The sequence below is a fragment of the Populus nigra genome, chromosome 10 (assembly GCF_951802175.1).
Source record: "Populus nigra chromosome 10, ddPopNigr1.1, whole genome shotgun sequence".
In the NCBI taxonomy this organism is placed as follows: Eukaryota; Viridiplantae; Streptophyta; class Magnoliopsida; order Malpighiales; family Salicaceae; genus Populus; species Populus nigra.
The window spans coordinates 13,376,835-13,400,732 of NC_084861.1; the positions used below are offsets into that span (position 1 = coordinate 13,376,835).

General features: G+C 34.4%; 3 protein-coding genes and 1 non-coding gene across 7 annotated transcripts; 3 read left to right on the plus strand and 1 right to left on the minus strand.

Annotated features, from left to right (window-relative positions):
* The first annotated feature begins 1,118 nt into the window (after positions 1-1,118).
* Positions 1,119-4,611, plus strand: LOC133704808 (uncharacterized). Of its 4 annotated transcripts, none has more exons than XR_009844124.1 (3): positions 1,119-1,278; positions 1,765-3,575; positions 4,175-4,611. XR_009844124.1 is itself a non-coding variant. In XM_062129805.1 (3 exons), the coding sequence occupies exon 2, from the start codon at positions 2,066-2,068 to the stop codon at positions 3,518-3,520; it is 1,455 nt and encodes a 484-aa protein (XP_061985789.1). In that variant the 5' UTR covers positions 1,119-1,278; positions 1,765-2,065; the 3' UTR covers positions 3,521-3,557; positions 4,175-4,611. The 4 variants fall into 4 exon arrangements, 3 of the variants coding, with proteins under 3 accessions (XP_061985789.1, XP_061985790.1, XP_061985788.1); XM_062129805.1 differs by having other exon boundaries at positions 1,765-3,557; XM_062129806.1 differs by having other exon boundaries at positions 1,765-3,557; positions 4,233-4,611.
* A 1,650-nt stretch (positions 4,612-6,261) lies between these two features.
* Positions 6,262-9,200, minus strand: LOC133704807 (heat shock cognate 70 kDa protein 2-like). Its single transcript, XM_062129803.1, has 2 exons — positions 8,796-9,200; positions 6,262-8,122 (listed from the first exon to the last, which is right to left on the minus strand). Exons 1-2 carry the CDS (start codon positions 9,007-9,009, stop codon positions 6,390-6,392), a joined length of 1,947 nt encoding a protein of 648 aa, XP_061985787.1. The 5' UTR covers positions 9,010-9,200; the 3' UTR covers positions 6,262-6,389.
* A 4,759-nt stretch (positions 9,201-13,959) lies between these two features.
* TRNAP-AGG (transfer RNA proline (anticodon AGG)) lies at positions 13,960-14,031 on the plus strand. Its single transcript has one exon. It is a non-coding gene; the product is annotated as a tRNA-Pro (tRNA).
* A 5,167-nt stretch (positions 14,032-19,198) lies between these two features.
* Positions 19,199-23,072, plus strand: LOC133704354 (ubiquitin-conjugating enzyme E2 14). The gene is made up of 6 exons (XM_062129162.1): positions 19,199-19,391; positions 19,483-19,585; positions 20,687-20,784; positions 20,949-21,049; positions 22,251-22,328; positions 22,708-23,072. Exons 1-6 carry the CDS (start codon positions 19,346-19,348, stop codon positions 22,783-22,785), a joined length of 504 nt encoding a protein of 167 aa, XP_061985146.1. The 5' UTR covers positions 19,199-19,345; the 3' UTR covers positions 22,786-23,072.
* Positions 23,073-23,898: the final 826 nt, after the last annotated feature.

Below are 23,898 nucleotides of genomic sequence, written 5' to 3' on the forward strand. Positions count from 1 at the left end.
CTACCAAGCACCAAATATAAGTTATCAATCATATTGATTGGGGAGAATAGATAAAATTGCTAGGACTAATTGATTAATCGATTATCCAACCTAAAAACCATATTCATGAACTATTTGAATTTTTAGAACTTCATCATTATTGAACCTGAAATCTTTATTTATAGACTACTTAAATTTGTTAAGACATCATCAATACAATACTATCCAAAATTTAATCATGAATACTAAATGTCCAAAGCAACAGAAATGGCAAGGACTCAGGAAATAAATGAATTACTATATATCCAAATAAATAGAAATTCTTGTAACAAGGGAAGAAAATTCATGAAAATACCCGCCTTCCAGGATCTAATATTCTTTCAAATGACATTTATTTTCACAACTTGCATAAAACAAAATGTTAGAACATCAAAAGCGATAGGTAAATCACTCATCCTTAAATGATAATTAATTAATTAATTAATTAATTTGTGAATGATGGCGTCAAATGCATACTTAGAAACATATTTGAAGTTAATGATTTTACTGATTTTATATTTGTTTTATTAAGAAATAAAGACACTCATTTCCGAACGAGTTCCCTGAGTAGCTTGAATAATACTTATAAAATTCCATAATAGTATTCGAAACGTTGGCAATACCGGCAAGTAAAATTAAAAATTCAAATACAAGAACCTCTGATTCTTTAACCTTCACAAGAGGAACGTTTATTTATTTATTATTATTAAAAAAAAAAAGAGGCAAAATCCGAGGTTCAACTCCAAGAACGCAAAGCTTAGATGTCTCGATGCCACTTCCATCCAAGTTATCACTTATAATAATAACACATGCAAGCAAAAAGAAAAAAGTGCTCCACTCAATGTCAATAATTCAGTATTTAAATTTAATTTGGGAAAGAAAAACTGTAATTTTCTTTCTCCTTTATATATATATATATATATATATATATATATATATATAAAAGTGTAACATCACCGCATGTTGTAATTTTCTTTTTCCTTTTTATAAGGAAAAACACTTTACCACACAAGACGCCGATTTTGACCCCTCCAATTCCTCTTATCACCGTCACTTAACGTCAACCATGATCCCCACCAAACGGTAGGGTTAACTGATGCAGGTCTTTTCTAATTAACTCCGTCTCTTTAAAACACACTCCGTTACCATCTGTTCTCTCCTTTTTCTCTCTGTCGTCTCTCTCTCTCTCTCTCTCTCTAAAAATAGGGATCGAATGCGAAAGTCTCTGTTTCGAGTGGATTATGAAGCCTCTCTTTTTAGGTAATTTCCGAATCTCCTTGATTTTATCTTTTCAATTCTTAATGTTTTTTCTTTTTCTTTTTGGGATCATAGGGTTCGATTTTTGGTGGATTTGATTGCTTTGAATCTGTGACTTTATTTTCTTACTATTACTGGAGAATTTTTATTAGATTCCAGGGCTTATCAAGTCGTTTCTTATTTTGGATTGTTATTCACTTTTTGATTACTGGGAAAGTTTAGTAAGTTCGAAATTTCATCTGGGTTTTCTTTGAATCTGAAGTTTTCGCCTAATTTTGCTCCATTTTTTTTATTGAAAAATAGGAGATTGAGTATTGGTTCTTCTAGGAATTGTCCTTTTTTTTTCTTTTTCTTGGCATCCGGGTAGTTGTTTTTTTTTTTTTAAATAAAAAAAAGATATTGTGCAAGTGCAGAGAGTGTGGTTAGAAGTGAAAAAAGGTTTAATTTTTTGTTTGTTATTCACTTTTTTGTTTGTTTTGATTTTTCCAGGTCGCTGATGAGCTAATGATACCAATATTAAAATTTGCTGGCTTGCCGAATCTTTGATGAAACTCTGTGAACTGATGTTTCGGGAATTTGTGGGGATTTGAAATCATGAAGATATTTATGAGTTGTTTATTTGGTTTTGTCGATTGAGGGCACGGAGGTCTGCAATTATATATTTTTTTGCATCTGAGTTATTGTTTGATTGCTCAATAAAGATGTTTGTCGTCAGCCTTTAGCAGTTGTGGTGCTGGGATTTGCAAATCACAAGCCCAGAAGCCAGAAAAACAGTGAAGGAAAACAGAATATGGGGGAAGCTCTTCTAACGACTTTATCTATGGAAAATTATCACCCATCTACACTTCTTTCTATGGACTCGGGCTCTCTTACACATGATGATTTGGAGAGGGAGATGAATCGGTCTGTCATTCTTTCAAGACCGCCTGATATCAATCTCCCGTTGTCGTCTGAGCCTAGTCCACCTCCTCCCCTTACTTGGAATGATCCATGCGACATCTTGGATGTAGGTCTTGGGCCTCAGATTTATGAGGCTGAGACAATTGTCAGTATTCCAAAAGTTGTGAAGAAATGCACAAAGCGCCTGGATAGCATTTGGGGTGCCTGGCTCTTCTTTAGCTTCTATTTCAAGCCTGTTTTGAATGAGAAGTCGAAATGCAAAATAATCAGGGATAGTAATGGTGTTTCTGGGTTTGAGAAATCAGATTTGCAGCTAGATGCTTTTTTAGTTCAGCATGACATGGAGAACATGTACATGTGGGTGTTCAAGGAAAGGCCTGAAAATGCTTTGGGTAAAATGCAACTGAGGAGCTACATGAATGGGCATTCTCGCCAAGGGGAGCCCCCATTTCCATTCAGTGTTGACAGGGGCTTTGTCCGGTCTCATAGAATGCAGAGGAAGCATTATAGGGGTCTCTCCAACCCTCAATGCGTTCATGGTATTGAAGTTGTTCGATCACCCAGTCTCATGAATCTTGACGATGAAGAGCGGAAGAGGTGGGTGGAGCTTACAGGCCGAGACATCAATTTCTCCATTCCTCCAGAGGCAAGTGATTTTGGCTCATGGAGGAACCTTCCAAGCACAGAATTTGAGCTTGAGCGGCCCCCACCTGCAGTAAAGAGTAATGGAAATGCCCACCCAAGAAAGTTGCTTAATGGTACTGGTTTGAACCTGTCTACTCAGTCCTCAGACCATGGCAATGGAGAAGGCATTGACTTGTCTCCTATGAGCAACAAGCGGAAGCATGGCAGTGATGATGAATTTTTGCATTCTGTTGATATGAATATCCACCCAGTTGAGCGAACATGGTTAAACGAGTTCAGTGGGGTAATGAAGAATGTAAATGGGCCTGTTACAGCAGCAAAAACAATATACGAGGATGATAAAGCTTTTTTAGTCATCGTCAGCTTGCCCTTTGCAGATCTTCAAAGGGTGAAAGTTACTTGGAGGAATACTAAATCGCATGGTATTGTTAAGATATCTTGTATAAGTACAGCATGCATGCCATTTATTAAGCGGCATGATAGGACATTTAAGCTAACAGATCCAACTCCAGAGCACTGCCCTCCTGGGGAATTCATTAGGGAAATTCCCCTCCCAAACCTCATTCCAGAAGATGCGAAGCTGGAAGCATACCGTGATGAGACCGGAACAGTGCTTGAAATTATTGTGCCCAAGCATCGTGTAGGACCAGAAGAACATGAAGTTCGTGTATGCCTTCGCCCCTCTCCTTGGAGTGAATGAGCATTTGTCAATCCGAAAGAGACATTGGTTTGAAGATGTAAGGACGGTTATAGCGGTTGGTGCTTCATTGTTTACTAACTTCATTCCATAAAGCAATCTATGAAATGATATTTTCCCTTTTTCTAGATGAAATTTCATGTCCTTTTCTTTTATACGTTTATATTTTCGATTCATGTTTGGGTTGGGTGGCTTTACAAAGTAAATTAATCTTACTCCCCAAGGGAAGAACTTTAGTAGCTCAGTTGACTTTGGAATGCACTAATGTCCGTTGTGCTTGTTTTAAACATTCAGCCCCCTAGACTGGTTTCAAGGGATGAGCATGGACTTGAAGCCTCTTTTTTTTTGCCTCCATTTCTATGTTATGTTACTTGTAACCTTTAAATTGTCTGTGGAGCATGCATTCTGCTACTTGCAAATGCAGCTCGAATTAAATAAAGGTTGTTAGGTAGGAAAATACTTTGTTTATCATCTCGGTGCAATCTTCTTACTGATTGTATAGCTGGATCGTTATTTGTTTTAGATAATGAGAACAAATGAAGTCGTTTTCTATCCGTTTTCTGTTCAAAGATTGATTAAATGCTGCAGCTATGATGGTCTGGAATCTATATTTTTGTTTCGTGATGGCCTAAGACCTTTCCTTTCCTTTCGATATAGGGGTGGAAGGTAAGCTCACTCGTAGGAATCATAAGTCGTAACTTCTTGCTTATTGCAGAAGGGTTGCTGCCAGTCCTCCTAAAGGAGAATGGGTGAAGCTATCATTTTCTCTCCAGGGGCTGCATGAACTGTGGTTGTTCCTAACTTGTTTTGTCTGTCAGTTTAAGATGAGGCGTATGCAAGATTAGACGGCCTGGTTATTTTGTTCAGTAACAGTTTTCATGTCGTAAAGTGATCCATTCCCATACCAAGTAAGAAGTGGGAACTCGTTTGTTATGCTGTGTGGCTCAAAGCGACAATTCACACCCTCGTTGATGACAGCTCGTCTGTGAATTTTTCCTCCACTGGGAAGCTTGGCTGTTCCTTTATGTGTAGATATTTTCTGTTACTGGCCTATTCACGTGTATATTTTCTGTGAGTATATCCGCAGTTCTTTATGGAGGAGGCCATCGCCGTGATTTCTGATCTATTCAGGAAAATATCATATTGAACTTAGCTTAAGATGGCACAAAACCGCTGCTTATCCTTTCTCACGGATACTTCAGACAGTAATAAACTGAAATTATCCTAATTGTCTCGCCGACGTATGCATTGTACTGAACGGCAAAACATGTCATCGGTGCCACATAAAATTTTACAGTCGCAAAAATTACATTTATCAATGTCGGCAACCTGCATCAGATTACAACACCCACTTTAAACAAGTCCCCCGTTCACTGCCAAAGCTAATTATTCTTGCCGGCTATCTCCACGTGTATAACTCACTGTCATGCCCAAATCCAACAAGTGGTGACACGTGGAGGCTATTCCCCAGTAATAATAACAAGCCTATATGCATGAATGAAATACAGATCTGATACGTTGACCACCAGTATGCACATAGCCTCCAGGTTTGAATTGTAGGTGGCTCAACCACCAGCCGTGTATAGCCTATAAGATTGAATTATAGGTGGCTAAATTTTGGAGAAATAACGACCAGATAGATGCTTTCCCGTATTATACATGAAGTGTTGTGGTGCGCCATCGATTCGTGTTTTTTTTATTTTAAGTTAAATTTTTAAGTATTTTTGTATTATTTTTTATATTAAAAGTAAATTTAAAAAAATAATTTAAAAAGTAAACTCTACTTGATACAATTATTTCTCATGAAAATTATTATAAAATTATGATATTGCATAATTAATTATTACTATTACTACTAATGGTAATTATTTGGATGTTATTGAACATGAATAATTAAAATTATGGCATCCCTTGACTAAAAAGAAATATAGAGAGCTAGGAAGGGAGCGTGTGGTACACAATGCGTATATAACATATTCAAATAATAGAATAAATAAAGGATAAAAACATATTGAAAATGGAAAGAGGAACCCCGGGAAATTAAATTAAAAAGAGAAGTGAATTATTGCAAGTTACCTGACGTGGAAGAGGTCAGAGATGTAGAGGAGGAGAGAGTTAACGGCGTCGTTGAAAGTTTGGTATGGCTAAATATCATCAACAGTTGCCAAAAAGATCATCATATTGAACAGAACAGAGGCATCTTATTTTATTTCTTATCAAGAAGACACTTTTTCTTAGGTTGGTGATTGATCCTTATCATAGTCTCCCGAATTGATCTGGAAGGATAAAAACCACTTGTAGTTTTATTTTTATTTTTCTTTTTCGTTTTTTACCACTCAATGCATTCAAGAGGTGGTAATACTCAAGTGAGGGATGGTTATGTCTCTTCTCAGTTGATTAGCTACCCCTCTTTTGTAGGTCATTTATGGCATGCGGGAAGCACTCGTGCAACTGTAGCAAGATTTGAAAAGGGAATTCATCTTGATTTTGAAGAAGACTAGATGATGAAATTAGAAGGAGTAACATTGAAGAAAGAGAGAACGAGGTTGGAGAGAGTAGAAAACGCGGGAAGGGCTCGTGCAACTGTAGCAAGATTTGAAAAGAGATTCGATCTTGTTTTCCGATTCCATAATTTAAGATCGGTACCCGATTTCTGCTGCAACTGGTAAGCGATGAGCGAGGCTTCCTCTATTTTATCGGCGTCATAAAACACAATATTAAAGCTAAGTTGAGACAGAAACAAATTATTAAACGGGAAAATAAGTTGTTCATCGCAAAAGATCCACAAAATCCACCCAAATCAACCACAACAAAATCCAGAGCAGGCGGATACGTCAATCCCTAATCTTAGATGTGAAAAAGAAACTATCAATCAATCGACTTCTTCAATCTTAGGGCCAGCACCGCTGCCACCAGTCGAGGGAGCATCTTCATCCATGCGGCCACCCATGTCAGCACCATCGCCCTGATACATCTTTGCAATTATAGGATTGCAAATGCTCTCCAATTCCTTCATCTTGTCCTCGAATTCATCAGCCTCGGCAAGCTGGTTGCTGTCCAGCCAGTGAATGGCCTGATCGATCGCATCCTCTATTTTCTTCTTGTCAGCTGGGTTCAGTTTGGATCCAATCTTCTCATCCTTCACGGTGTTCCTCATGTTATAAGCATAATTTTCCAGAGCATTCTTTGCTTCGACCTTCTTCTTATGTTCCTCATCCTCCGACTTGTACTTCTCAGCCTCCTCTACCATCTTCTCAATCTCTTCCTTGGACAGCCTTCCCTTATCGTTAGTGATAGTAATCTTGTTCTTCTGGCCAGTAGTCTTGTCCTCGGCCGAGACATTCAAGATACCGTTTGCATCAATATCAAAGCAGACAGTGATCTGAGGAACACCCCTGGGTGCAGGAGGAATGCCAGAGAGCTCGAATTTGCCAAGCAAGTTGTTGTCCCTTGTTCTAGTTCTCTCACCCTCGTAAACTTGAATTAGCACACCAGGTTGGTTGTCCGAGTAGGTGGAGAAAACCTGCTCCTTCTTGGTGGGAATGGTGGTGTTTCTTGGGATCAAAACAGTCATCACTCCACCAGCAGTTTCCAATCCAAGAGACAATGGAGTGACATCAAGAAGAAGCAGATCCTGCACCTTCTCGTTCCCTTCGCCACTCAAGATAGCAGCCTGAACAGAAGCACCATAAGCAACAGCCTCGTCAGGGTTGATGCTCTTGCAGAGCTCTTTCCCATTGAAGAAGTCTTGCAAAAGCTGCTGCACCTTTGGAATCCTAGTAGAACCGCCAACAAGGACAACATCATGGACAGTGCTCTTGTCCATCTTGGCATCCCTCAAACACTTCTCAACAGGCTCCATGCATTTCCTGAAGAGATCCATGTTCATCTCCTCAAATCTTGCACGAGTGATGGTTGAGTAAAAGTCAATACCCTCGTAGAGAGAATCGATCTCAATGGTGGTCTGAGCAGTAGATGAGAGAGTCCTCTTTGCCCTCTCACAAGCAGTTCTCAACCTCCTAAGAGCTCTAGGATTTCCGCTGATATCCTTCTTATTCTTCCTCTTGAACTCTTGGACAAAGTGGTTCACCATTCTGTTATCAAAATCCTCACCTCCAAGATGGGTATCTCCAGCCGTGGCTTTAACCTCAAAGATACCCTCCTCTATGGTAAGAAGAGAGACATCAAAAGTACCACCACCCAGATCAAAAATCAACACATTCTTCTCACCCACACTGGTCGCCTTCTTATCAAGACCGTAAGCAATGGCAGCAGCGGTGGGCTCATTGATAATACGCATCACATTCAGACCAGCAATAACACCAGCATCCTTAGTAGCCTGCCTTTGAGAGTCATTGAAGTAAGCAGGGACTGTGACCACAGCATTCTTGATAGTGGTGCCAAGGTAAGCTTCAGCGATCTCACGCATCTTAATGAGAACCATTGAAGAAATCTCCTCAGCAGCAAACTGCTTCTCCTCGCCCTTATAGGTAACCACAATCATTGGCTTGTCACCAGGACCAGGAATGACCTTGAATGGCCACAGCTTAACATCACTCTGGACTGAAGGATCACTAAATCTCCTACCAATCAAACGCTTAGCATCTGTGAATCATGCAAATACTCCATCAGTGATCAATAATTTATAGATTTAATACATGACCACCATCCGAATTGACAAGTAGAGTTGCTAACCGGATTTATTTATTTTTTTTATCTTCACTTATATATAATTCGGATTCGCACAAGTTTATCAATCTAGTGACGGTTTGGTTCACACTATTCAAACACACTTCTTCTTCTTTTCTCTCAACTAGTAAACCAAAAGACTAAATCCTAATCAAATTTCAATTGTCCAGACAGGATTTAATTTTTTGGTTATGTATTACACAAGGTCCAAAAAAAAAGAAAAGAAAAAGCACTAACAAATCAGAACAAAATTTACAGTTCTAGTCAATCAGAGATCGTATCTCTCATTATATAGAAGTAATTAATCGCACGTTATTAGGAAACGTGATTTAATTTAATCCTTATCTAAAAGGAGACTAAAATATGCATCCATTTCAGGCTGATTTGTACTAAATATCTTGTTGCTCTACACCTAATCCTCCATGATCAGTCCATCAATTGCACATTGCAGTTGTAACTGCCTCGTTCTTGCTGTCTAAACACGAAGAAATTAAAAGCACATTCCAATTTTCCAGACAGTAAAGGCGAAACCTTAACAAAATAGATATCTACTACTACAAAATAAAAGGCTTTAAACAACTATACTCACCGAACACGGTGTTGACCGGGTTCATGGCGACCTGGTTTTTAGCAGCATCACCAATCAAACGCTCTGTATCGGTGAATGCAACATAAGACGGCGTCGTCCTGTTGCCTTGATCGTTAGCTATGATTTCAACTCTGTCATGTTGCCATACACCGACGCATGAATATGTTGTGCCTAGATCGATACCGATCGCTGGCCCTTCTCCCTTTCCAGCCATTGATGATAGCTAGCGAATTAAAAACTAGGATGAGAATGAATTGAAAGAATGAAAGCAGAGGATTTGAAGCGCGTTTTATTTTTTATCTGAAAGACAATGAAATTTTGGGAGGGGAGGGCGATTTTATACTAGTTTTTGGTGCCGGTGTATGGGATTCGAGAAGAATCGATTGGCGAAATATTAACCTTCTCGTTGGTTCGCGAAGTTTCTTTTCCTTCTTTTGAAAGTTGAAAGAGAAGAATGTAGTCCTGGCGTCGAGGACACGGAGACCAATCTTGCTTCTTCCCGCTAGATTCCGTTTTTCATTTTTTATGGAAAGCCCAATTGTCATTGGGCTCGAGACTAGGCAGCCCGGCCTCGTTTTTGAGAAGGGCCCGGCCATCATTGAATCTCTATTCTTGTTTACTTCTCGGTCAAATCTATAAAAAACCATAAACTTAGGGGTCATTCTAGATTAGATAGCTAAACCCATTATCGGAGATGTTATTACTTATCTTTCTTAACTATTACATTGGTCCTCGCTGCATCACGGTTTCTGATAAAAAAAATATTTATAAAAAATATTTTTGAATTGATAATATGTTTTCTAAAAAAAATAGATTTCAACCATGAATTAAATAATATTAAAATAAAAAAATATTTGATTTACTTGGATTAAATTTGGTTAATCTACAAAACTCGTGGTGATAATCTTGAGAAAAAAATTAAAAAGCTCAATTCTAAATTAATTCAATGTTGAAGGATAAAATCGATAAAAAACAAAAAAGTAAACTTTAGTCAACTAAATAACCTCGAGTCAACCAAACAAACTCACAAAGAAAGTTATGGACATCATCGGATGCAATAAATTCTTTATCCAAGAAATTATTTTTCATTTAATTACACAATAATAAAGTGTATAATAATTTTTTTATACGAAACATAATTTTTTTAAAAAAAATCATAATATGTTTAACTTAGATTAAAAAAGGGGTGAAAATGCATTTTTCTAGGTTTAAGTTAAAAAAAAAAAGGGGGAGGTCATTGATAAAGATATTTAAGCTGTGTTTTTTTTTTAAATTGAGGGGCAAAAAAGAAAAATAAATATCAATCCAGATATTGTGAACTAACTTGCTAAACCTATAACTTGACTAATATATTCAATCAGGTTAAATGATTTGTTTTATCAAGTTTTATTTAAGCCAAATATAAAATAAAAAAAAAATATTCTCAATCATGTGAGCCTGGGCATTGAAGAAAACTGCCCAGGTGCGCCTGAGGCTTAGCCCACCTTTTCTTTTCCTTGAAGGTTTGTATGCCCTGCTCATATATTTTTTTTAAAAAAAAAGTAGTTGACGGTTCGAAAATTTTTCTCAACTTTCAAGTAGACAACGCATTGTATGTGATAGAAGATGACGATTTGTCTGCTTACACTAAAATATGACGCCCAAGGACCGCTAGAAAATTAACCCTTCAATTTATTTATTTTATTTTAAATTGAGTTTTCAATCCATTTTAACACAAAACAACTAAAAAGCATCCTGACAAGCATATATATAACCACCAAAAACCTATAAAATATCTTAAAAAACTAAAATTAATTTGAACCCAAAATCATTATCACGATCAGATCTACCTCTCCTAACAAGGAGAAAGAAAAATAAACACTTGAGTGAAACTTCTCTTGTTAAATACCCCTAAACTAAAATAATAAATCAACTATTTTGATGATTAAAAATATCACAAACAACAATTTTCTTTCCCTGCATTGAAAATTTAGTGATTTTCTCTCCCTCTTCTAACTAAAAATTAAGTACATTTATTTTGAAAACATCCTTTTCAATACTACTATCGCAACAGTGATCGAAATGATATTTTCAGAACAAATACATTTATATATGGATTTTTTTTAAGGAGGAAAAATCAGTTTAACTAAAAGAAATAAATTGGTGCTTGAGAAATTTCTTATCGAGCATGAATTCTTAAATAATAGTTGCAGGTTTGGAGAAATATTTTTGTTTTATAATAGTTTAAAGTAGTTCAACATAATTTATGTTAAACATGCTTAAAATGATACTACTATATTGTTCCACAGCGGGTTAATAATTATTATTTTTTAAATGTAAAACAAATATTAAGAGCATAGAATATCAAACTCAAAAGCATTGAATCCTCAACCAGACCCAAATGCTATTGGATGTGATTGCGGAGCCAAACTTAATATTTTTAGGTCTGACTGCTTAGCCTTATCTAATATTTTTGGATCTGGTTGCAGAGCCAGATCCAATATCCTTGGACGGAGCAGCCTAGCCAGAACCAATATCCTTGGGTATGACGTGAATGTCAAACCTAATAGTATTAGGTGCCAAATCCAAAAGCATTTGGTGACGGCAAAGCCAAACCTAATAGCCACTACAATACTTTTTGACTAAAAAACAGTAAAGACAACGTCCCCTAGTACTACAATGTGATCCATAGTACAAATATTGTGTATAAAATACCCGCGCAGTGTTTTTTCTTGGATCTGGGTGCGAGCCAGACCCAGAAACATTGACTCTGACGGCCAATCTAAATCTATCAGCTCTTTTTGACTAAAAAACAAAAAAAAATAGCTTTTGATGCTATAGTGTCGTCCACAGTGTGATCTATAATACAATAAATCTATATCCACAATCCTTACACAATATTTTTATCACAACTTTTTAAGTATAGTATAAAGATTTCAATCAATTAAGATCTGCGAGGTGAGAATTGGCCGCGTCCATCAACTGGCAACATTCACATGGGCAAAAGGATGACAATTAATCTTCATTTTAATGATTTTCTTTTTCAGAAGGTGGATCAATTAGTTTCCTTCGCACATCTTAATGTTTTCAATGAAAACTAAATTATTGTTGGTGTTATACTGCAGGTGGTGTTCATTTTTTTAATAAAAAATGTTTAGATAGCATAACTGATTCGTATTAGAGATCATTCATTTATCTGGGTATAATAATTTTAATTAATTTAATGATATAATAAGAAAATATTAATGATAAATAAATGGTATTGTAAAAAATAATAATTAATTATAAAAAATGAGACATCACTATCATACCTAGAAAAAAAAACTCGTAAAAGATTCACCGCCACTATGTCGTGACCATCATCTTATCAACAGAAAAGGTTCACCATAAAGGTTCTAATATCACTATAAAAGACTACACGAAAAAACTGAAAGAGGCCGCACACGCCATTACAGAAATAATCCGAAAAGCATACATGTAAAAATATCATAAAGTGAGCATCTCATACTTATATTTAATCAATTAACTTAACTTAATTAAAAAACAAAATTTCTTTGAAAAAAAAGCTTAATTCAACAAATAAAAAAAAATCAAAAGACTGAGACAACCTTGATTATTTTCAAAATTAGTGAAGAATCTTATAGAAAGCAAGTAAAAAAATAATGAAATTCAATCTCCAATTAAATAAATGATAGACAATAAAACTTAAAAAACACGAGTTTAAAAGAAACAAAAAAGCGAAAAGCCATTTTTGTTTTGCTTTTGGAAGTTTTTAAAAATTGATATTTTTTATTTATTTCATCTTTTAATACTAAATTGATTGGGAATTGAACTTCTTTGTTGGGCTCAAGTTTAAAATTTTGTTGGTTGCAAATTTAAGTGATTAACTTGGATTCAGAAGATTCACTCGAGTTTGCTTGTTTTTTTTTAAAAAAAAACTCATGTTTTTTCAGTTTTGTTCTTCAATATCTATTGAATTGAAGATTAAATCTTGATATTTTTTAATTTGCTAATATGAGCAAGAAAAGAAGGAAGAAATTTTCTTAGAATATCTGCAACAATGGCTTCCGTGTTGTTGATTTTGCTTGAACATGAATCGAGGAAATTTGAAGTTGGCCTTTGTTATTCAAACTTAGATGAACTAGAGAAGAAAACTAGAAAAAAAGGTGGCAGCTAGGTAGAATAGAAGGGTTTCAAATGCCAGTATTTTTTTTTATAGATAACTCAATGGAAATTTTGTAATTTTATAATTTCAAGAATGCAAGGACTCTTTTGTTTCTAGTTAAATTACAATTACAATCTTGTAAATAATTCTTTTTTTATATACTTATGTAAAGTGTTATGAATTTATAAATTTTATGATGGAAACTATAATTTTCAAAATAACGAAGGCAAAGTAAAAAAAAATAACTTAACCACAAAAAAGCAAAGTGGTTTTTTCAAAAAAAAAAAATGGAGGATGGAGTCTTACAAAAAAAATTAATTTTAAAAATTATTTAAAATAATAATAAAAAAATATATAAATAATTTCAAATAAAACAAATGACAATTAAAATAAAAAAGATCGAATATGAATGAACAACAAATTAAAAGGCTGCCATGAAACATTAGAGAACTAAAAGTGGATATCAAGGAAAAAAGAGAAAACTAGGAGAAAAAAGATCGTCGACATCATATCCGAGATCCGTTGACCACGCCTATTGTTTAATGATAGAGGGGCCACTAAGATGATTGTAACGTTTCCTAATAACTACCGTTTAACAACCAAACAACCCTTCATGTGCCACGGAAGCTCCTAACAAGTTATCGCATGTTAGAACGCGTCAATCACCTTTTATTTTATAATTAATATTTTTATATTGATTTAAATATTGATTTGCCTCTTAATCTGCTTGATTATTAAAAAAAAAACAATACTGAAAATATAAAAAGCACATGAATGCTAGTTAAAGATTTTTTTATTTAAAAAATATCTTAGTTATTTTATTATACTTTATAAAATAAAAATAAAAACAAAACTAATTGGTAGTTCATTTTTATTTTTTTTGGCTTTCAACGGTAAGTTATTCGATTTACTGGGAAAAAAATGAAAGAACCGTGTTATTCCAAATAATAGTGCCAGTTGTGTTTGTTAAAACTATTAAATATATATTTATATATTATAATAATAGAAAAATCCACATCTGGGCATTTGGTCTAGTGGTATGATTCTCGCTTAGGGTGCGAGAGGTCCCGAGTTCAATTCTCGGAATGCCCCATCAATTTAATGTTTTTTACTTTTTATACTCATGGGCCTTCCAAGCCTATTTTTAGATATGACAGGATCGGCTTAGAGATAGATTTTGTTCTAACTTGAAATAATATTATTTTAAAAATATTATTGTTTTTATGTTGATATATTGAAATAATAATTTGAAAATATTAAAAAAATTATTTAAAGCATGAAAAATAAAAAAATTATTTATTTTTAAATATTTTTGAAACAAAAAACAAATAGGATTTTAATTGGATCATATTCATTGGCTACTTTTTTTTTATTTTTTAAATCAATTTTTGAAAAATAAAATCTAAACTTAAAAAATAAACAATATTTTTATCAATTAATTATAAATTCATAAAATAAATTTTAAACTTCAAATCCATATATAAGATCATAAGAACCATTCGTTAATAATAATAAGATAAAAATTTATATATTATATTAAAAAATAAGATTTTTAACTTATATATATAAAGGTTGAAAAAATGGGTGAGGGCTAGGTCTAACCTTTCACCTATTTTTGCACCCGTAAAAAGCCCAAATGTTCCGTGTCAAGTTTGCACTCAAAAAGCTATAGGCTAGCGCCATATCTTGATTTGCTTTTGAGAGAGACGAAAGAAAATCTTTGAACTTTTGAAGTGGTTGGCCATAATTCATAGATCAGGTCAAAAGAAGGCATTAAAGAAGAATGGGGTGGGCTGTCTTCCTTGTTGCCTGCCTCCGGGCCATGATGTTTGCATACATGTCTTGCCATACCTCCCACGTTACATGAGTAAAAACCATGTCAATTTCAAGAACCGTATAAGAAAAGAGATGAAAACAACCGTGCCAAATCCTCCATTTCAAGAAGAAACACAGAGAGATTCTTCCATGCCCTAATAAACACAAGCATAACTTCGCACATTTAGGTGGTAGATATCCAAATTCTAGCTGAAAAGACATTCGCAGTCATCACTGTCAAGGCCGGCCCTGCAGGAAAAAAGTGGGATTGCTGGTTCTCTGATGGACGAGCTGATGCTTGAAGATATCAGATTTGCGGACGATGGACGGTGATCGAGGCTTGACACGACTCTGGGAGGGTGGAGCCGAACTTTCACGGTTGCATATACTAAAAATCATGATTGCGTCCACTACCTTAGACAGCTGCCACATGTTTGGTATGAATTAGTGTTGATGGCAGTGGTGAAAAAAAATAATTTAATTGAGTTTTAACATGTTTTTTTTTTTGTTAAATCAGAAATGAAATTTAAAAAATAAAAAAATATTATTTTAATTATTTTTAAACGATATACTTTTAAAAAATTATCTATTAGCACGTTCACATACACCCCTATAATTTTTATTTTTATTAAGAATAAATTGGAGTACTGTAAGGTGGAAAGCTGAAAACACCAACCATACCTCTTCCACGAGATGGAGCTTTAAGGTGGGATGAATCACGGACTTCGGTGATAAAAAGGCCTGCGTGGTTTTGTTATTTTCATCGAAGGTTTGAAATTATAGTAGTGATAATAATTTAAAATATTTCATATTTAAAAATATATTAAAATAATATTTTTTATAGTAGTATATTAAAATAATTTAAAAATATAATAAATAATTTAAAATTTAAAAAAACATGATTTTCACCGTAAAAATTACGAGTCAGTGAATCATGCGATCGATATAGGAATTATTGATATGTACGGCAATCCAGGGACCTGAAATAATTCTTGAATCATGTGTTTTTCTTGTTTTCAATTTTTATAAAATAATATTATTAGCAATTGAAGAAGAAAAAGAAGAAGAAGAAGAAAGACAACTCTGGTTAAAGATGGTTACACGAGATCCAATCAACAGGACTTGTCCCTGTAATAGTATGGTCCGCGAGGGATTTGAATTTAAAATTCGACCACCTCTTCAACAATAAAAAGAGCTGGAAGAAATCATTTAGGTGGTGGCCCAATAATAAGAACTTGGAATTAAGAAATTTATTCTCTTTGTGGTCTCAGGTTCGAGTTCTGTGGTTGCTCGTATGATGGTCACTGGAGGCTTACATTGTCGTTAACTTCAGGGCCCATGGAATTAATCGAGCTATGTGTAAGTTGGTCCGAATACCCATATTAAACTAAAAAAAATAGCCGGAAGATATAAAAGCACGAGAAGGGAAGGAGTAAACAGAAGGAGAAATGAAACGAAGAAATTAATGAACGGATACTTGAATGGCATCAATCAACCGTCTTTAATTAATGTCACAATCATTTATTAGTTCTGGCAAGAAATCTCAACAACGCAAAACCTTATGAATGGTAAGCTTGTAAATGATCCTTGACAAATATCATAGGAGGGAAGCCAGAAATGCCAATTAATATTTGTCGGTTGTATTTACAGCGCGACATATTATCTGTTCGGGACAGAACGTTGGTGATGGGAGTGGATATTCATTTGATGATTTGACTAGGCTATGTATTTTTTTTTTATTGTTATTAATATAAATATTTAGATCAATTTTCTCACAAACACGTTTGTCCGAATCTGTTTATGTTATATGATTTTGAAATTTTAGTAATAATTATGGTTTAATATATTTTTTATTATTTGAAAATATATTAAAATAATATTTTTTATTTTTTTAAAATTATTTTTAATATTAATATATTAGAATTATTTTTTTATATATATAAAATTATCTATTTTAAATTTTTTTAAAAACATAATTTTAATTGCATTATCAAACATTATAGGAACCTGAGCTCCACCGATCAATATAAAAACTAGTTCAATTTATAACATCAGAACTCGCACTATAATCAAATAACTCTATCAACAAAAATTGGTGATGGGAGTGGATACTCATTTGACTAGAACATGTATTTTTTTTTATTAATATAGATATCGAGATTAACTTGTATTTATATTAACTAATTTTATAGATTTTAAAATTTAAAATATATATATTTAGCAAGGTTATTTAGAGTCATTCGATTAAGTTATTTTGATTGGAGTCGGGCATTAAAATTTTAAAAGGGTTCACTAAGATCAACTCTCACATATTTTTTTAATGATTTTTTTGTTATTTTATGAAGTTGTGATTTTTTTTAAAATATAATATGGGAATTTTTATCTCATTACTTGTAAAATATTTTCATGGCTTTTGTGCATAGATTTAAAGTTTATGTTATATTTTATGATTCTATGATTCACATGTAATAATTTATCTTTTAAACTTAGATCTTATATTTTACGATTCTGATCTATAAAAAAGCAAACAAAAAATCTGGTCGGGAATATATATAGTTGGTACCCTTGGAAGTGGAAAATGTTCCTCGTCCAGCCTGATTCAACTGGATCGAAGATAAAGTCATGTGATAGATTTAGATATTCTTGATCGAAATCAAGTTGAGCAAAACTCGAGACTGATTCATCATATTCTCTGGTCTCGACTCTCGAGCTATATTTTTATGTAATTCTCGTATTGGTTTAGAGACGATTATTAATTCTTGTGCTCAGCTTTAACGGGGTATGCAGAAAAAAAAAAATATTTTTGAAGTAGATAAAAGCCTACAGTTTATTATTTGAAACAATTCCGACAATGAAAGTGTGTAAAATTGATTGCAAGCGATGAAAATAATAATAATAAGAATCCATATATTTGGACACGAAGGATAAAATATAAAAGGTTTCTATATCCGCGAGAAAGGTGCTCGTTGATTCAATATCATATTAGTTATCTTTTGATATTCATTTTTTTAAAGAGTATACACAAAAAAATGATAGAAAATTCCAAGCAGACATATTCTTATTATTTTTAATGAATTATGAATTTTATTCGGGTTTTAAACATTTATATAAATATTTATTATCTGAATATTATTTATTACTTAATAAAAAATAAGATAATATACACACACATGGATAAAATTATAAATATTATATATGTGTTTTATAATATATGCATGTATCATATTGTATTTTAAAAAATCTAAATGTTACAAAAACACACATGTATGCAATTTAGGTTTAGGAGGGTTTTGGGTCGGGATTGATAATATTTATACCCTAGCCACTGCCAATCAAATAAAGTATTTATATAAAAAAATATATTTATTCGAGTCGGGTTAATATCTACTGGGTTCAAATTAAATTTTAATTCCTTGTTTTATTTTATCTTTATGATGCATATGAGATAACAAATGATTTTTTATTAGTTACCCGATGGAGCTCCCGGGAAATAAACATTTATAACTATGGTAGATAAATTTTTGATGAAGATATTTTTATTATTTTTAATGGGATGTGAATTTTTGATGAATTTTATTATATTTTATAACTGTGTTTATTTCCTGTTTCAAAGTAATTTCAAGAAATTAACTAATTAGATACGATTAATTACTTTGTATACCAGAAATTTCCCTTGTTTATGTGTCTCTTTTTAAACAGAGGAGGCTGTTTTCCTGAGCAAACTGGATTTCAAAGAATAATTAATGGTATATCACTGTTGCTTGAAATGCACCATAAGATCTCCCCCCTCACCCTCCGCTGCGCTGCCTCCACATCCACCTTCGCACAAAAATCTTACTCCGTGATCTTCCTCCACATTTGCTTCCCTAGACGCGTATACATGCCGACCTCTGCTGCCATCCTGATGAAGCTGCTAGAGTGTCACCGGCCACTTTCAGTAACTAGAATCTCCAATTCCCTTTTTTTTCCCCTGAAACAGATAAGCTTTGTTCTTGTCCATGTAAATTCACCAACGTCCCACTTCCATCTCTAATTTGAAACTCCTCAGCTATTTTTTTATAGTTTTCGAAGCATTTCAATTGTACCATAGTCTAGTTCTTGAATTTGGTCTCGATTTTTATGTTTTTTAGTTATTAAAAATACGAAAGGAAAAATTACGAGAAATATAAGAAAAAATGGAATAAATACACGAAAGGTAAGTTTTTTGTTGATTATCCAGTAATAGAAAGTAAAACTGGAACTTTTAAAAATTACGGAGGTAAAATTGGAAAATAGTATACTATGAAGGCAAAAGTGAAGCATTATGAATTTACAAGGATAAAACATTCAGTTCACCAAAAAAAAGGAGAAATAATCCTACGTGGCCTACCCACATAGATTTGGTTTCCTTCAGCAGGGTGACCAGATAAAAGTCAATTTCCCCTTTCTTTACTTGGACCTCGCCCCCTCTATAAATACCAAAAGCAAGTTGCTAAACAGAGAAAAGAATCAAATGATTTATATAAAATACTCTCTCTCTCTTAATCACTGATTAATCGTCTTCATCCACGCTCGCTTCTATCGCGGCCCTGTCCCTCTCGCGCTCTAATCAATGGCCGCGTCTCAAGCAAGTCTCCTGTTGCAAAAGCAATTGAGAGGTAAAAAAAAAACAATGATTTTGAATCGGGTTATTTGTCATGTTTTTCTTTCAAGTTTTGATCTTTTAACGTATTCTGGTTGATTTTCCAGATCTCTGCAAGAAACCCGTTGATGGATTCTCTGCTGGCTTGGTTGACGAAAGCGACGTGTTTGAATGGAGCGTCTCAATTATGGGACCCCCTGATACTTTGTAGTGAGTAGTATTTAGGAATACAAAGTTATGATCTTTAGATGTTTTAATTGGTTTTAGGATTATGATAATCGGTCATATTTTTCGGTCAAGGATCGTGTTTTTTTTTTCCGTGAATAAAAAGTTTTGATCTTTAGATGTTTTAATTGGTTCTAGGATTATGATAATTGTTCATATTTTTCAAGGATCGTGTTTTTTTCCCTGTATGGATCTACTGTATGGGTTTTGATTGTCTGATGTTGATGCTGTTGATGTTCTTGATATTTGCTCCACGATGATGGCTTCATGTTTTCTTTCATTTTGAAGTCTAATGGTTTGTTGATTTTGAGCGATGATTCTGGTTTACTACTTGAGAAGCTACCTAGAGGGCAATGATTAACTGGTTGGTGGTTTAATCGGATGATTAGCTGGACTTGATTAAATCATCTATCCACGAATCCTCTGTTTATATGGTCTTTGGTCTAGTTTTCGTTTCATTCTAGTTCTCTCCGATAACTTGCCAGGGCTGATATTATAGAGCTGGTCCAGCTGGATATATTTGCTTCTATACATAAGACACTGCGAAGCTGGGTGTTTCCTTCTTTTTGGTGTGTTTTTTTGGAGGAAAAAAAGTCGAGTTCGTCAACGGATGAGCTTCTCACAAAATTTCTCTCCCACATCTCTTCTAGTATGGTGTTTAGGTGTTTACTTCTCTCAATCCTCTTTAAAACTAGCCTATCACATGAGTTTTCCAAGAGAAATGGAAGGATTTAGTATAAACTCACAAAAATTCTCCCTTCTCTCTTTTCCCTAACCAGCCGGCCACACAAGCATATATATATATGCGTAGTCTAGTTGATCCTTAGTTGGGTGTAGGTTTAGGGTAGGTACGTCAATGTAGTCAAGTCTTACATGTCATGATCCGGATGAGGAGAAGAAGGGTAGGTGTGGCCAACTGCAACTAGTTTGAAACTAAGGCTCAGTTCAAATTATATTATATTTTTTTTCTGGAGAATTTTATGCAGAACTTTTTTAACATGCAAATTATGGCAGCGAGTTTGAAACTAAGGCTCAGTTAAAATTATATTATATGTTGTTTGTTAACAAGCAATTCTCTTGTTGCAGTGAAGGGGGTTTCTTCAATGCCATCATGAGCTTTCCAAAGAACTATCCAAATAGTCCTCCAACAGTCAGGTTCACCTCAGAGATGTGGCATCCGAATGGTGAGTGCTTTTCTTCTGTTATTTTCAATCCAATATGTATATTCATACTTTAGCTACTTTTTTATTTTGGGATTCGGACGTGGCATGCGATCCGACATGTTTCCATTGTATATATCAAACGAGTGAAGTTCTAAAATGTGTCTGGCTATCTCTCTGAACTGCAGTTTACCCAGACGGAAAGGTTTGTATATCGATTCTTCATCCACCTGGTGATGACCCAAACGGCTATGAGCTTGCGACTGAGCGCTGGAGTCCAGTCCATACTGTATGTGATACTTCTTTTTTCTGACTGTTATGAGCACGTAGCTTACTTTCTCTTGTTTTTTTTTGGCTTATCCTATCAGCCATGGGTGGTATTTTGGCTTGAGTATTGTTTGTTTTCTTTGTTTGCATTTGTTGTGAACACTAAGAAGCTGCCCTGTGAAATTCTATCAACCATATGTTTTATTTTGCTCTATGTGACATATGCTTTTTTGTGCTCCTATCTAACATCTACCACTGGAAGGCTGCAAGCGTTTGAATAATGATTTGCCACTTGCAGTTCTAAGTTACCATTTGGTTCATGGATAAGGAAGAATGTCTGGAGAGATGTGCATGGTAACTCTTTGCTTTCATGCATGATTTTAATCCACTTTATGGCGTGATCATGTGATGGTGGTTCTGGTTGGCAGTGCTTATTGGTGATGGGCAACTTTAAAGAGAGAAACTCGAGATGACTGCAAGACTGAATTGCATTTCAGTTCTGAGTGGCTAATTCCTAGCCCAGATTGAGGTGCTTTTCCCTGAGCCCTGGCGCGACTTTAGCTTAAAAGAGGTCACTTTGTCGGGGTTGGTTAGCATTGCATGGCTTATTGGACATGTGAAAAAGTAATCCAGACAATCTGGGAAAAAATGAAAAACTATAATTAGGTTTATGCAATAAATATGGAGGGAAACCCGGGCAGCATGGAGTGGGAGTCATATGGATTTCATCCATGTGACTTTCAATTTAAGAAATGCTGTTGAAACAATGAACATATTTTGAGTGCAGAAGAAAAACATGAACAGTTATACTTCAATCCCATAGAGCCCTATAAGAGAAGGAAGACTAGAGAAAAGAAGGTTACATATAGTAGTCTTATTAGCAGGGAGAAAAAATTAGTCAGAAGGATGGCCAGCAGAGGCGATGCAATGTTTTATTGAGTTTGCTTGAGGGAAAATTAGAGGCAGAAGGATTGAAATTGCTTATAGCTGATGCTAGGATTGCATGGTGTATGTGTCCTCTCTTTTTATATGCACAAACTTAATCTGATTCCTAATGATAATGTCGTGTTTTTTGTGTTCCTTTCAAAACCAAGATTGTGGTCTTTTGCATCACGGCAAATGTTCTTCCTTAAATCTTTTACTTGGTGCTTTTTTGTGCCCTTTTAAGTTGAGGCCTTGTTATTACTGAATCCAGGTTGACTTAATGTGATTCTGTTTTGCAGGTTGAAAGCATCGTTTTGAGCATTATATCAATGCTTTCCGGTCCTAACGACGAGTCTCCTGCAAATGTTGATGCTGCGGTAGGTGTAGTATTTCATATTTTGGCTACTTCCATTTCAATAGTTTCTTGAGTAAGTATATTGAGCTGGGTTTTGAATCGAGTGTTTAAAATAAATATTTTAATCCCTTGAAGAATTTCAATGTTGTGTATGAAGAATATCCGAGTCACATTCTGCCTGGCCTTTATCATGATTGGAATAGGTTAACTGTCTCATTACATATCTCATCGCATAGAGTTGTACGCATTTTATTGCCGCCATTCAAGCTTTCACATGAGATGCTTCATTGTCTTGTGATTATTCATTTATGACTGGATCATGCACTTTTTTTTATTTCTATTGTTCTGGTTGATGCTCAACTGCTTTTATAACAATGCCTTGAATTGTACAATAACCTCAGAAACAATGGAGAGATAGCAGGGAGGAGTTCAGGAAGAGAGTAAGTCGATGTGTTAGAAAATCTCAAGAAATGTTGTGACACTATATATTGCTGCATAGCTTCTGCATATCTTAATCAAGGGAAGAACTGGTGGCCATCAGACCCTTCAGTGAGCCATTTAGAATTCGTTGTAACCTGCACCTTCTGTGCATATCTTGGGGTGATAGTTATCAGTATTGGATATCTATATATGCTTTTGAACTTGGCTTTTCGTGGAGTTGTATGAACTTCATTGGTTTCTTTGTATCTTAATGGTTTTATTTTCTTTATGCTGAAACAAGTACAATAGTAGTTTACTTATAATACTCCTTTCATTCTTTCTTCTATGATACATATGACAATAACCTTGATGAGATTACATGAAATTATCCTCCCCCCAGACAGCTCTGAAATAAAATTTCATCAGAAATAATTCATTAGAAACGTGGCTAACTTGTTCTGGGACTTTGTTCAACTAGGTTGGAAAGTTATCGCACAACTCACTGTTCAACTAGGATACAAAATGGGCGAGTCATTCACTTATTGATACAGCATTGTTAACGTTAGCAGTTAAATGTCTTGCTTGCAGCTAAATCATTGAAGTAATATCTTGACATTAGGGATGGGGATTTATTTCAGAATATGATGAATATCAAATAGAATGGGTGGGGTTTTTTTTATATAGTTACTGATGTTGTCAAACCTATATATATATCATATTGAATAATAAATTGTATCTATTTTTTTTAACCTCATGAATAATAAATAAAATATGAATATTATAAAAACTAATAATTGCGTGGAATCTGGGTTTTGACTGTAAAAAGGTCCTAGGCTGGAAGGTCTTTTTCCCAGGGGGGCTTGTGTTGGAGCTATGAGTTGGACTATATTCTTCAAAATGCAGAGCTTGTAATGGTCCAAGCTTGACTCATTGATTATCAAGTGGAGCATGGGAGAAATTGACCGCAGAGGGATGTACTGAAGAGCTCGATAAGCTGCTTGGCAGTCGGCATTTATTTCTGGAAAATTTGCAAGGAAGACGACTACCTTGTTCTTACATCAATTGGCTTTTTAGAAAAATATGAAGAATTTAACTGGGGATGGTAAATAAAAAATAATTCTGCCCTACGCTTTTCTTCTTTCGTATTCATTTACATGTAAACTCTATGAATC